We start from the raw sequence: 13,988 nt of genomic DNA, 5'->3' as shown, positions 1-13,988 counted from the left end.
CATGCATTATCTTATTGTTTGTGTGTGTGTCTGTGTGCAGATTCTATGTCCGTGCTGAAGACTACAAAAGCGAAAGCATTAAAAAGCAAATGAAGCCAAAATTATCTCCCTCCCCCCACTTCTAGGAGTGGCTTTATCTTTCATACCACCAACAAACGGTAACCCTTCTAATGTCTGTCTCCCTGGTTTTGCACATTTCCAATTTCACAAAAGCCTTTATTAGAGTTGTTTCCATGTGGTTATTTCTGCTTCCCATGACCAATAAACTTAATTTCAGTGCCTGTTTGGTTTAAATGCGTCTCTAATTATTGTTAAATAAAATAAGATGTGGACTTGCATTTATAGACTAAAATGATCAATGTAAGTCTATACAAATGACTACCATCACACATCTGTGGCTAGGACAACCTGCACCTGGGCAGCATTGCCAGATGGGAAAGTTTGTAGACCGTTATTTACATAAAAGGAGTTCATGATGGACTGGAGGAAGGAAGCGTAACAGCGGCCTCTTAGCAGAGAGCAGGTGCACAGAATGAAACATTCCTTTTACGTCTCCAACGAGAGTGACCTGTTGCTGCCTGAAAGAAACAAGTGCACCCATTAGGCAAGAAGCATGTAGATAGTTGAGATAAGATTTGGCATTGGTGCTGAGAGGATATTTTCAAGTGATGTGGCTGGAACTATGAGTCAGAGGTATTCAGTTTAGAATCTGGATCTACAGTAAGACATAAGAGCCACAGAGATTTCTTCCCTAGAAGAATGAATGATTTGCTCCAGAATGTGGATTGCAACCAGAATGATTAATGTAGCTTGTCTGCATCACCTTGAAGCATCAAGGTCACTAAAATCAGGTGTGCCAGTGATCTCATTAACAACTGTGACATTATTTATGATTCCTTTCATATCTCACATCTCCCACTGCTATTATTTGGTGATGCAACTAAAAAATAAAACTGATAAGTTTATGTAAATGAGATGAAAAGCACCCTATGCAATTTTCAAGACCCCTGAACTTTGTTTCCAGGGACAAGTTTGGAGGCAACTGGAAGAATTGTGTTTGTTGTGGAAATTATTTGTCAGATGGTGAGTAAAGAATTGAAGGCGGTCTTTCGTGGCGTTTATTCTGCAGCTACAGCTACAGACGTTGGCGCAGGGAGTATGACAAAATAATGTTTATCTGCAGTACAAAAGTTTCCTGGGTGTTTAAAATTCTTTTCCAGTCCGATCCCAATACAGCCACCAGTCCTCGTTAGTATAGTGGACAGTATCTCCGCCTGTCACGCGGAAGACCGGGGTTCGATTCCCCGACGGGGAGGTTCCTTTTCTTTACAACGATAGCCACAGTGAATTATGGATATGCCAGATTCGATCATACAGCATTTCACAACAGCCGCACATTAAGCAGCGACGGGACAAAGGGCTGCATGGTTTGAAAGCAGATCGAAAATTGCATCTGAATAAGATTTTGAGCTATGGTATCTGGTGGTTAACCAGAGAATTGTAACCTTAACTAGTTTGGGCAACAGCACCATCGTGTGTTCGACTTAATGATTGCAGCTGATAATAATTGATCTACCTTTTCAGTTTGTAGTGAGAAATGTCCATCCCAGATATTAAAACCATTAACATTTCCAAGCTTTTCTTCTCTGTGCCCACATCTGTGAAACCCACACCACCTCCAGATATGTATTGTACACAGAAAGAAATAGATGCAAAAGTCATGTTAAAGGTCATTTCCATATACAAATAGATTTTTATGCAGCTTATTGTACAAGCAGTTCTTACCTACATCATTACATTTACAAGACATGACTGAACATTTAAGGAAAGGAAGCTCTTAAAAAAAAAACTGCAGCTATACCGTTTATCACATGTGAGTGTCTGATACCTGCACTTCAAACATGTTATTGGTTTGAATAACTTGGATTCAGTTGCCAATGCAGTAAGGGCAGAGGTCTCAAAACCAGCAGTCCTTATTCATGCAGTTATCTGAATAGGCTGTACAGGCAGCACTTTTCCAGTGGAAGGCAAATCAATTTAAGAGCACACAATAAAAAACTGTGTTGGTATAAGATGAGAAAAAAACATATTGGAAAAAAAGTCAGTACAAAATTGTCATTTATATAAAGTAAAACAATCTTCTTCTAGCAATTGACACAAAATAAATGTCTCTGAAATATTAAAATAGTGAATGACTTAAAATACAGTTTGGAATAAGCTCCACTGGCAATCAGAGTATTTCAAAGAATGCAATCATTTTAGACCCTCTGTACCATTACAAGAACCCTTTGCTTCTCATTGCAAACTCTTTATGACTGACAGGAAGTGACATGAATCAGACATGGAGAAGCTGAAATCTACCCAAAGTCAACATATAATGTGCTATATACAAAAGAAGGTACGAGTCTGTATAGAAAAAGATAACTTCTATATTTCAATGTAGATGCTCTAAATAAATATATTTGATTTTCTTCTTCTACAATAATGCACAATCCATGGCAAGGCTTTAGCATTTGACAGTTCTTGCATGAGTGACTGCTGTAAAGTCAATGTATTGTTAACGCAAGGTGTCCTACCACCGTGGAATGTATTATTATGCTCCAGCCACAGCCACGGCTTCTCTTGTTGCCAAGGCCGAAGGCAAAAGTTATTAATCTATAAGGTAAATCTGTTTCACCAAGGAGAGACGCTGGTAATGTAGCATGAAGCAGAAGCATTAAAATAGTGGACTTAGATAAGTCAAACACAAGTACTTCCATTGGCCTTGGTATAGGTAATCAAATAACACACCAAGCCAATACTGTATTTGCAATATTCATTAATAGTGTATAACAGTGATAGTAAAGACATAAATGCACACACGTAGTAACAACAATCATGCAACTGTGAGCACAGGCATCTTTATGATGTTGGTGAAGAAGGAGAAAAAGATCATCAGGACTCCTGAGTTCAAACTAACAGCATTTGCTATTGAACAGATACATTTTCCTGAAAGCTTTCGATAGTTTACCTCTTTCCATTTTTGTTTTTCTTATTAGATCATGAAATGGTTGATGCAAAGTCAACAACAACAGTGATATGAAAGGCTTGTAACCTTTGTGAGTGTTGACGGGGAAAGCAGATCCTTCCTGATGCTCCATGTCATTTGTAAGTTAAAACTGATTCCAGACCAACATGTTTACTTGGGAATCCATGGGTAGCATCTATGAATATGATACCTAGATATGAATCCAACGATGGGCTTAACATCTTGGAAATCCAGTTCTCCACAATCCTAACCCACTGCCATTTGTTCTATTGCCATAAATTGCTAAAAATATAGAAAATAACCCATTCTCCCCAACTGGAAACAGTTCCCTTTACTCTGTAGCTCATGGTACTAATACCTACCCTTAGCCTTGCGCCAACTAGGCTAAGCGAAGGACTCGTCTCCTCTGACACACATGGAGTCACCACACACTTTCCCACCAGCAGTGAGGACCTTCAACAAGAGGCAATAACAAGCATGGAGATTCCAAATAATTTCCCAGACCACACCCCATCCACACAGGTATCCCAACTAACCAGCAGAGTCACCAATTAGTGAGAAGAATATGATCCTGTTAATTTCACGAGTCACACTACCTCATACCTCCCTGAAGGGAAATGAAACGAGACTTTATGCTGTAAATATGGGAGAAACATTATGAAGCTGTAACAAATGTGTTAAGTAGAATACCAGGCCCTTTCCTATGCCCATTTTCAATTAATATTTAAAAAATGTTCCGGAATATGGGAGTTATATCTTTGGGAAAGACAAAACAAATGGGTCACTCCAAACTAAAACTGTTCATCTATTACTGAACACCATTAATGACCTGCACCTTAATTTTCTTGCCTATTCCTAAATTTCATAATGTGGATTCTGTACTACGCAGCAGTGATCTAAACAAAATGACATATGATGATCTACTGTCTATGTCACAATTATGGCTTTAGAATCATATTCATTTCTCTATAGCAGCCAAGCCAATAATTTTGCGCAAAATTCATTCATATAGTGAATAACACAGTGATAGTAAAGACATAAATATACATATATAGTAACAAAAATCATGGAACTGCGAGCACAGGCATCTTTATGATGTTGGTGACAAAGGAAACAGAGATAATCAGGGCTCCTTCAAATGCACCAGTTCAAACTAATAGCATTTGTTTTTGGCTTAAAGAAAAGATAATTGTTTACTTCATTTCTCCTCTCTTATTGGATCATAACATGTCAAGATTGTAAGATTCATGATTGCCTTCCCCCTGCTTACCACCCAGCAGGTAAAGATCTGTGATACCGACGCCATAAATAATGATTGTTGCTTTGTTTGCTTTGATGAGGACGAGGGATGTGATCCATTCATTTCCATTAATAGGTAAGGTGTCACTCTCCTCTTCACATGGGACAACAGGCAGTATTCTCCTACAGTGCAAAAAAAGGAATCATGTTTTCATGTGAATGGTTGTTTGGCAGTCAACAAGAGGAGAGTTTTCTTCTCGGCTGCAATTCATTTCTGTTGTGATCTCTCCTGTTTGATTTGAAGTGTGTGTTTACTCCTGTAAAGAGAAACTATCTACAGGCACAAGAGTCTACGGTCATGTTGGGGTAGACTTTCAGCACCACATTCTTGTCCTCGTCAAAGAAGAGGACACTAAGGGAGGACATCTTCTCAGGGACGCAGCATGGTTCAGGGATGCCCTGAACGACCCCTACTGCCCTCACTATGCTCTGGATGGTGGCATGGTTAGAAGGCTTCAGAGCCTAAAGGAGGGAGACAAAAAGATGTTAAACTCCAGCAAATATGAAGGGTTTTGTTCGAACAGTGCCATATTCACATGTTTAACCACTTAAGCACAGAATGGAAATGTTCTACCAAGTTCATCCCAGATGTCCTCTTAAAAGCCATCAAACATTAAAAACAAATCAAAACTCGTGCTTAAGTGATTTTTGGGACATTTTGGTAAACGTACTTGTTTGCCCTCACATTCAGATGAAAAGAATTATATCTGCATCATCTGCATATGTATACAATAGGTCCAGCATAGATATACAGTAGGTCCAGTACATGTTTAGCCTAATTAGTACAAAGACTGGAAGAGACAGGAAACTGCTAGGCAAGCTTAAGCAAAAGAGAAACTTGATTGACCCAATGGCAAAGAAGAGCACTAAACTCAAGTTTTTGCAAATTAAAGCACGTATCGTCCATATTGCTGCATAAGGCCGGGAGTCAAACCTCCCTTTGCTGTCGGTCTTGAGCAGACCAGTGTTCGTATCACCACTGATTTGACGTTATATAAATAAAGTTGAATTGAATTTTCCAACTACACGTTAGTACTTACTGTGTTAAGACCTGAGCAAGCAACAATGTTTCACCATTTGTGAATTTAAACAGTATTTTATGAACCCTAATTCCTTGTAAAGCTTCAAACTCTTACTGTTCACAAAGAATCGTGCATCTATTCTTTGTTTGGAACACAAATGACCTGCACCTCTATCAAGCAGATCAAAGCCTGGGGGACGATGGCTGCCTCAAGAGCAGATGATGTGTGTGTGTGTGTGTGTGTGTGTGTGTGTGTGTGTGTCATCAGCTAATCAACTGCCTCCCCTACCTCATTTGGATGCATTAAGTGATAGGGCTCTTCATACACATAACAATAACATCACATACTTCCACAGAGCTCTCACAGTGTCAGCAGCTGGTTAGCAGCCTCTGAAAGTGTAGCTTGACAAAGGAGCAACATCACAGGGTGTGTGCCTGAGGGCCTTAGGCCTTCCTGTGGGAATAATTACATCCAACAACAAAGACTCTCTACTCCGAGGCAATGAATTAAGTGGATGGCATTTGTGCATTCCAGCCATGTTTAGAATACCTGTGATGTTATCTTGTCATTAGGGGCAACGGGAAACAAAGTGAGCTAATGTTTAACATCATCTGAAGCAATGGTTTTCCTAGTTTAAATATAGAAACTGACACATTTTCTTAACCCCCACATAGACACCACCCATGTTTTGAATCAAGATAGAACCAATTTACATTTAAATACAAATCACCTACAACAGTGTAACAACTTCCTGTATACTTGCAGTTGAATTAGACGTTTATGTGGCACTATTAGAGGTTAATATTAGGTTCTATGACCAGATGCAGACATGACTCATCCTCGCCTGTTCTCTCATCTCGTTTACCATGCTGCTCCTGTTAATGCTGCATAGAATCAACATACAGACAGATCTATGCAATCTCCTGTGTATTGTCTTGCAGCTAAATGAAGTTGTTGCGACACTATGGGATGCAGTTATGTGAGTTTGGATTTGGTGACAAAGAAAATGAAATGTTCGACCACAAGATGGTGCTGATGTTCAAATAAAGACTGATTCTAAACTTCTGCCAGTGACCAAACAAACAGCACACAATGATGGTTCAAGGGTTAAAGTATGTCACAAACACTGTACTATGAAAGACTGAGGCTCACCTTCGGCATGGGGAATGGACAAGATCCTGAGCAATAGTAGGCATCAAAGGACTTGGGTGAAATAATCCATTCACTCCAGCCAATGTCAGCAAAGTCCACCTTTAGGTATCTTCTTGCACAGTTCCGGGGCTCGTTCCATTGCTTCTTTCGCGCCTTTTTAATAGTCTGCTCATCAAACTGCAGCAGGGGCATCTTGTGCCGTTGATTTTTGCGTGTCTTCTTTCGTGGCCGACGGGTCTGTTTGTTTTCAAATGGCACATATGGACTCGTCTCAGTCCACCCGGTTGTCTCGTAAGGGTATTCAGGCCCAGGGAGTTCATTGTTTTGCAGTGGAAGCAGAATGTTCACTGAGCGCTTGTGTCTAGGCTGCAGCTGTTCTTCTTCTGTGTTGTTATGCTCTTGCAGTCCTGATTCATGGAAGCCTGGTGCGATGGAGCCTTCTCCTCCCACAGAGTGGTGTCTCTGGAGAGAGGCTACCACACTCTCAGGCTCTGAAATCGCAGAATCATTGGCGTAGACCAAGATGTAGGGCGAGCAGACAGAGAGTAGCCTCTTCAACGGCGTATGTGAGGGCAAATCAATACCAATAAAAAGCTCATCGTAGTTCTTGGCCTGGTTGACCACACGGGTTATGTCCCTCCACTGCCAAGATATGAAGTCCCTGTAGAGTATGGACACATTCACAAGGACATGTCCCAGTGTCCTCATCTTATTATCTACAGTGGCAAAACTCCAGATAGCCATTTGGATGTGTCCGTGCCTCTTAAGGGTGTGGTGGCTACAGCTCTTTGTCCTGTAACAGCCATGGGTGCTGTTATGGAGGTCTCCAATGGAATAATGGAGAGTAGCAGTCAGAACATCTTCTGACTTAGTGAGGGAGGTGAGGTTGAAAATCTGCATCTGTTTCTTGTTTATAGTACCTGCAAAGAAAATAATTTTAATTTATAAAAGGAAATACAAATGGGCAGTAATTCAAAAACTAAATTATGCCATAAAGTAACAACAACAACAACAACAACAACAACAACTACTAACAAACAAATACTCATACTAATTGACATATTTTGCCTGGTTCAGTAATCAAATTGTTTGATAGACGTCTACACATCGATAGGCGGCAGTATAACCTAACAAACTTTTCAACTTAGATAGCGATAATGCCTTTAAATAAACAAAAACTCACGAATAGAAGCTTTTAGATTTGAGTTAACAGCATGATTAATAATAAATCAATCAAAAATGAGCAAATGATGTCAATATCCAGGCGGATTCTCTCTCCAAATCTGTGCAAAGTTGTTACCCACATTTCATCACACACACACAAGCTGAATCAACAGGTGGATTTCTGCTTCGGCTCAGCCAAAACTCTCAAATTACAAAATAAGACACCAGCATCAGTTTACGTTACAACTACTCCACTTTAAAGCAATTAAAACTGGATTATAGATAATTTCCTATAGAAATTTTGTTCAGATTGTTGTGCAGATACTTATACATGTTTGAATCTCTTTACATACCCCACTGCGCTTTGAAACTGCGGACGGTGTTTCCGTCCTTAAAAGGGAATCCAGCCCGGTTGTACTTGGCGTAAAGCACCTGCATGTGTTCCGTCATTGTGTCGTGAAACAGCACATCTTGCTCTGTTTTGCTCGGATGCTGCAGTTCGTCCGTCAAATCCGCAAACGCGTTGCTTCTCGCAGCGAAATGATCTTTTTTCAACATCGCGCAGTATCCAACGCACAGAGAACTCCATCCATAAAGCAGCACGACCAAGAAGCCGGAGCAGTATCGAGTCATGTTGGAGCCAGAAAAAGCAAGAAAGAGATAATTCAAAATGTAGAAACAGGTAAAAAAAAATAGTTAGGGTAAAATAAAAACAGCGTGCTTCTTATCTCCAAAAAGACAAACCATCAGCGAATAGGTGCGAATAGATACCATCACCTTTGTTACGGTGCATTTACAGCAGCGGAGGAAGGTGAGGACGGACCAAAAAAAAAGTGTTATCCAACGAGCGTCCCTCTGTGATGTTGATAAGTTGTAGAAATGTGCTCAAGTCCAAAGTTTCAGGGTGGAACAGAGTGTGTAATCATGCAGATGCGGTAGAACTACACTGGTGTATGTTTTCTCTCTTTTTTTTGTTTTTTTGTTTCCCAGTCTGGCCTCATTTGCAGCAGTCAACCGTCCCCCTTCTCAGCTTTCATTGAAGGTAAAGCATGTTGTGCTTCCTATTATAGGGTTTGTGGGACCAGCTGGGTATTCTTCACACATAATCTCTCTCTCTCTCTCTCTCTCTCGCTCGCCCTCTCTCTCTCTCTCCCCGTGTGTGGAGAGAGAGAGAGAGAGAGAGCTAGAGAGAGAGAGATATTTTCAGATTGTTTAAATAACTTAACACGAACACAAAACCATTATTTAACACACTCGGGGGGTTAATTGTGCTGTTTTATTGCACTGATTCGTCACGTATACACTCCTCTGATTTGTAGTACCTGACGTAGTACCTGAACACATCAGGGCTGCAGCCACTACACAGTCCCTGAATGCGTCATTTCTACTCCGCAGAGCTGTGAGTCTGCCGGGCTCGTTGTTGAATGAGGTGGCTTATTGTCGGCATTATAGGCTCGCTCCCCTATTTAGTTTAGTTCAATAGAGTTAAGCACACACATCCTGTACCATCACGGTCTGATCCGGATGCTGTACTTTAAGCCCACCAACCCTCCGCGAAACAACATACCGAGGGCGGGGCTTAAACACCGGACCCCGCCCCCCTTTCCTCACCCCACCCTCCTGTCCCACTCAGCTGGGCTTCCCCACAACTGGGCTTCTCTTTCATGAGCATTTTGCAGATATGCTTAGACCAGGGATGTCCAATCCCTGGTAATACCATTTCCACGCCCGCGGACGTCTGATGGCAATAATATTAGAATGCCACGTCCTTGATAGCAGTCAACTGTGTAGGGAAAAGATAAGCAGGGTCACTTTAACTGTAGCTATGTTTACATTCACATCAATGGACTAACACTAACTGACTATGGGCATTAGGAGTCAGACCACGATATGACCTTAGATCTTAATCCACTAAGATGATTACATTACATTTACATTACGATCATTTGGCAGACGCTTTTATCCAAAGCGACTTACATTACATTACCACCCTTTGCAGAGGGGGGAGCAATTGAGGGTTCGGTGCCTTGCTCAGGGGCACCTCGGCAGGGGCTCGAACCGGCGACCCTCCGGTCCCCAAGCTGAAGCACTACCCACTGAGCCACTGCCTCCCTGATCTAAAAGAGGAGTTATTGTGACAATTTGTGAATCACTGTGTGACTAATGTGATCACTGGATGACATTAAACTGACTGGAGGCCCCCTTTCCTCCTTGTACCAAACAAAGTAACCAATGCACAGGGGCAAAAACAAACCCTCCTTGAGACAGTCAATTGCTGCCACCTTTGTATCTGTGTGTTATCCTTCCTGTATCTATTCAGTTACAGGTTGCACCACCATGCATACTGAGACAAAGGCATTAAAAACCTGCTTCCTTCATGGCTGCCAGAAAAATGTCTTCCCCTTCTTCTTTTACCACTTGAAGAACCACAGGAACAGCACCCCTCTCCACCCTCCATAAAACCAGTCAATGAAATTTTGAAGTGTAAAAGGCTTTTCCAGCATTTGTTTATTCACAGCCCAAAACAGAACCAGAACCCACATCTCTGAAAACTATAAACCCACTAAGAAAACCTGGAACGACAGCCCCTAACCCCAAACCCACATCCCCTTGTCATCGTGCATATTGTTTCAATGAGGCCTGTGGTCAACAGCTTTACAATTCAGTCAGAGCAGACAAACAGATGGAGCTATTTGAGGACTGGTTAGGTATCTGGGTATCACAGAGACAGATGTTGGTGTTGGAATAAACTCTTTTATTCAAAGCCTGTAAGAGTTAGGGAAAAGAAAGTCTTTAGGCCGCATGGGTACTTAGTTAATCTACTTCATTATAGTAGAGAGTACTCCAGTTTAAAGAGGATTCTCTACAAACTCATTGATGGCACTTTGTGAATGATTTTAGAGTTAAGATGGAACAGACTTGAACTAAAACTATATTTCTCAATCAATAGCAGTCATTTCAGTCACTTTGGTACATTTCTCAGAGCAAAATTGAAATTCTCAAAACTACTTGTTTACCTCCACACAATTGTCCTTTTTTTGAACAAATTGCAATTGTAAACATTCATGCAGATGATAATGCACAATTGTCTGCCGTTTCCTACATTATCAATCGCTTATGTCATGTTGCTCAACTGCTAAGAGCTGTGAGATAGATAGATAGATAGATAGATAGATAGATAGATCATCCAAAAATAGGAAACCTTTTAATTCAGAACAAAATTCTGCCCTGGCTATATTGCTCTGTATCTGATTTTCTGTTCTGTTCTCAATAAAGTTGGGATACTGTAGATATATAGTTTATTCACCCCCTAGGGAAAATTCAAGCATCCTGTAGCTTACAGAAGACAAAACACACAATGGATCATAAATACAAAAGACGCATAGGAGAAGACACTCGGATGGAGGGAAGAGTATTGTGCAGTGTGCATTATTGATAAATAATAAACAAAGACAAAATGCTGGTAACCAACATATGTGCTGAAATAGAATTTTGGATATATTTATCTGCAGAATTTACAGATCGATCACACAAATGCAAATAATGTTAATTAAAATATTTTGAATGACACTTTGAGTAGTGTGAGTATGAGTTTGAATGGTCATAAAAAACTACAGGAAGCCAGTTGCAAAGTGACAACTGCTGCAATCAAGCTATTTGTGAACTTGTCTTCCATTAAAATGTCAGAGTGAGTGACTAATATGTAAATGATAGAGGCCTTTGATGTCCTGTAAAGTCTGCCTTGCATCTAGGAACATGCGGAATGCTTTAAACCCATTATCCATTCTTCCAGTCCAATTGGAGCTACCGCAGCCTGGGGGAGGACATAAAAGCAACCCCCATCATCTTTCAAAGTTCTTATGCCTTTAATTTGTTTAGACAAACAGCCCAAAACATGCCAGGCCAAATGATGAGACCAGCCTGGGGTCCCAAAGCAAGTTCCTGCCCATAACATAATAACTTTGGGAATGCTAAACAAACTGAGGTCAAACTGGGTTTGGTCACTAAATAGAATACAAAGACCAAGCAGGCTAAACATTATTTGCACGTGTAAATGTACGCATGTGCTTGCTTTATTTCATATGAACACCTTGTGGTATTGTGGGCGGATTTAACTTGACAAATACGTCCCAGCATTATGGACTGAGTTTACACCTGACTAAGTGTTACTGAGATAGGATCACAGTATGAACATCTGAAACTGCTCTGGCTGGTGGCACAGCAGTTGGATTGCACTTGCATGTTACTAATTAGATGATCCAGCTGATGTTTTGTTGAGGCAGGAGTGAAACAGCCGATTGCCAATCAGCTGATAAATGCACAACTTCATTGTCAGTGCCTGAACTACCTCAAAGTCAATCAACCTACATGCAGCTCAGATAGATGTTCACGTTTCTACTGTAAACTCCAACTTTTTTTAAATTTATTTTTGTCACACTGGTCCAGCATTTCCTGTGGGAGAGTTCAGGCAAAAACAGTTTAGGAGTCAGCGCCCTCCACCAAGATGGCATGCATGATACAAGAGGAAATGTAAATAATGGTGCAACTACAGCTAATTTGTTTATCCAGTTAAGAGAGACTTCTAGTGCGCTCAAAAGTGTCGGCACAGCCTCTGAGGGCTAGACTGTCCTGATATTGTGGTCGTAGATGACCACTTGGATGTAGAGATCCGAATGCAGGAGCACCCTTTTCGAGTCCTCATCGGGTCTAGACTGGAACACAGCACAGAGAGACTAGGGTTAGCAGGCTTGTTTGTAGTTCTAATACAAATGATTAAATCTGACACCAATTTAGTCAAAAGAGAAATTCCTGAGTCTCCCAAAAGCATCCAGTGTGTGTGGATCAATCGTCAACCAGTACACTGAATTTAAACTGTTACTCAGACACAGTTGTGGTCGTCCTAACGCAATGCAGTCTTCCTTTGCAATTTCAAAAGAACGACAATAAAAATAGCATTGGGAGAAAATGGGGAAACTAGATGATAAGCATCTATTTTCACAGAAACCAAAATGTGTTGTTTTATTCATGTCACATAAACTGCTCCCTTTCAACAGCTGCATCTGAATGTATTTTTTGCTTAGAGTGTATGAAGCAACGAGAAGCTTGGAGTCTTTCCAGCTCATTGGTAGGCAGGGCGCACCCTAGATACTCCCAACAGCAATGAGGAGGTATAGGGAATGCAGGTATATTGAATGGATGGATGCGTCAAACCACTGCGATAACAAATATTACACAGCTCCCCCCTTGACTAAATAAATTGGTCATGGTCAAAAGGCTGAAAACCAAACAAACCACCCAAAATGAGTTGATGAGAGCCTTGATTTTGGAAGCTCCGTCTGTGGAACTGTGGCCACATGAGCAGCTAGTGAGATCATAACAGGTTAAAATCCAGATGGTTCTGTGCTTCTCCATACTGAGCCAATCTGGGCTAATCTGAGCTAGGGTTCTGGGCGCACGGGTGGTTTGCTACATCTGACTTCCTATGCCTTCTCTTGTGTTTTTAATAGACAGCCTGGTTGGGGCGGTGCTCGACCGCAGCTAGAACATAGTGCCATTTTGGCGCTTGGCCTCAAAAACGCAGTCCACACAGCTCTGTCTGCAATTTCAAAATAGTTCAGCCCCATCATCTACTTCCCTACCCCCCAGCAAGGAGAGAAACCAGAGAGAAAAACACACGGCTGTCAGTCGTTATTGTTCTAGGGACTTTGCAGGAATGTGAATGTGGAGGAAGCACCTGTCTCAAACCCTTGATCCTTCACCCTGTATGCAGGTGGAGAGCTAAACACCAATCAATTATTTGTCTTTCCCTCAAACGTTTTCTCTTACAGTGAGGCTCTATGAATATCTGTGGTTAATGAAGACAACATGCCAATTAATGAAGTTGGCTGATTGAAGAGATATTACCACCAGTTACTGATAAAATTGTAGTTTTTGCATTAGGTAATAGAAACTGCATGGAGGAAGAATTATGAGGGGCTTCCCTTTCAAAACAGGAGAGTAAAAGCAAACTAAAAGAGGAGCAAGGCACCAAACATATACATACCCAGGGATCCACATTCAGTATCTTTTTATCCTTTTTGCTCTTGAAGAGGAGGCCGTTTGGGTCATCGTGAATCACTTCGTAGTTGAGGCTCGAGTTGCACGAAGTCTTATGTGTCTTCCAATTGCAGTAGCTGTCAAGGAAGAAAGTAAACTTATTAACAGATTAAGATGACACTGTTCAGGAAGCTCTAATTTGATCCTTGCTTGGTACAAAAATGAACTACAAAGCTTCAATCGTGCAACAGTACAATGAAGCCCCAAACCTCTGTAGATGCATATGT

At 41.1% G+C, this 13,988-nt stretch overlaps 2 protein-coding genes and 1 non-coding gene across 3 annotated transcripts in view; 1 reads left to right on the top strand and 2 right to left on the bottom strand.

Moving 5' to 3' along the window:
* Positions 1-1,243: 1,243 nt before the first annotated feature.
* On the top strand, positions 1,244-1,315 carry trnad-guc (transfer RNA aspartic acid (anticodon GUC)). The gene has a single exon. It is a non-coding gene; the product is annotated as a tRNA-Asp (tRNA).
* Positions 1,316-1,723: 408 nt separating this feature from the next.
* Positions 1,724-8,701, bottom strand: bmp3 (bone morphogenetic protein 3). Its single transcript, XM_076149551.1, has 3 exons — positions 8,019-8,701; positions 6,502-7,421; positions 1,724-4,789 (listed from the first exon to the last, which is right to left on the bottom strand). Exons 1-3 carry the CDS (start codon positions 8,296-8,298, stop codon positions 4,598-4,600), a joined length of 1,392 nt encoding a protein of 463 aa, XP_076005666.1. The 5' UTR covers positions 8,299-8,701; the 3' UTR covers positions 1,724-4,597.
* Positions 8,702-12,284: 3,583 nt separating this feature from the next.
* cfap299 (cilia and flagella associated protein 299) overlaps positions 12,285-13,988 on the bottom strand; it is a 32,495-nt gene continuing 30,791 nt past the window's right edge. The window contains exons 5-6 of the mRNA XM_076149358.1: positions 13,709-13,838; positions 12,285-12,377 (exon numbers count right to left, since the gene is read on the bottom strand). Coding sequence (XP_076005473.1) covers positions 12,285-12,377; positions 13,709-13,838 — 223 coding nt within the window. The remainder of the gene's footprint in view (positions 12,378-13,708; positions 13,839-13,988) is intronic.

The sequence above is a fragment of the Genypterus blacodes genome, unplaced genomic scaffold (assembly GCF_046128005.1).
Source record: "Genypterus blacodes isolate CSIRO-AG114 ecotype Tasmania unplaced genomic scaffold, CSIRO-AGI_Gbla_v1 ptg000045l_1, whole genome shotgun sequence".
Taxonomy (NCBI): Eukaryota; Metazoa; Chordata; class Actinopteri; order Ophidiiformes; family Ophidiidae; genus Genypterus; species Genypterus blacodes.
The sequence above is the reverse complement of the archived record's forward strand: the minus strand, read 5'-3'. Positions and strand labels throughout refer to the sequence as shown.

Excerpts from the sequence above, each read along its gene's own strand:
- bmp3 (XM_076149551.1), bottom strand. The coding sequence starts at position 8,298 with ATGACTCGATACTGCTCCGGCTTCTTGGTCGTGCTGCTTTATGGATGG. Across the intron at positions 7,422-8,018 it reads CAGTTTCAAAGCGCAGTGGG|GTACTATAAACAAGAAACAG; the intron begins GTATGTAAAGAG and ends TTTTCTTTGCAG. Across the intron at positions 4,790-6,501 it reads GTCCATTCCCCATGCCGAAG|GCTCTGAAGCCTTCTAACCA; the intron begins GTGAGCCTCAGT and ends TCCCTCCTTTAG.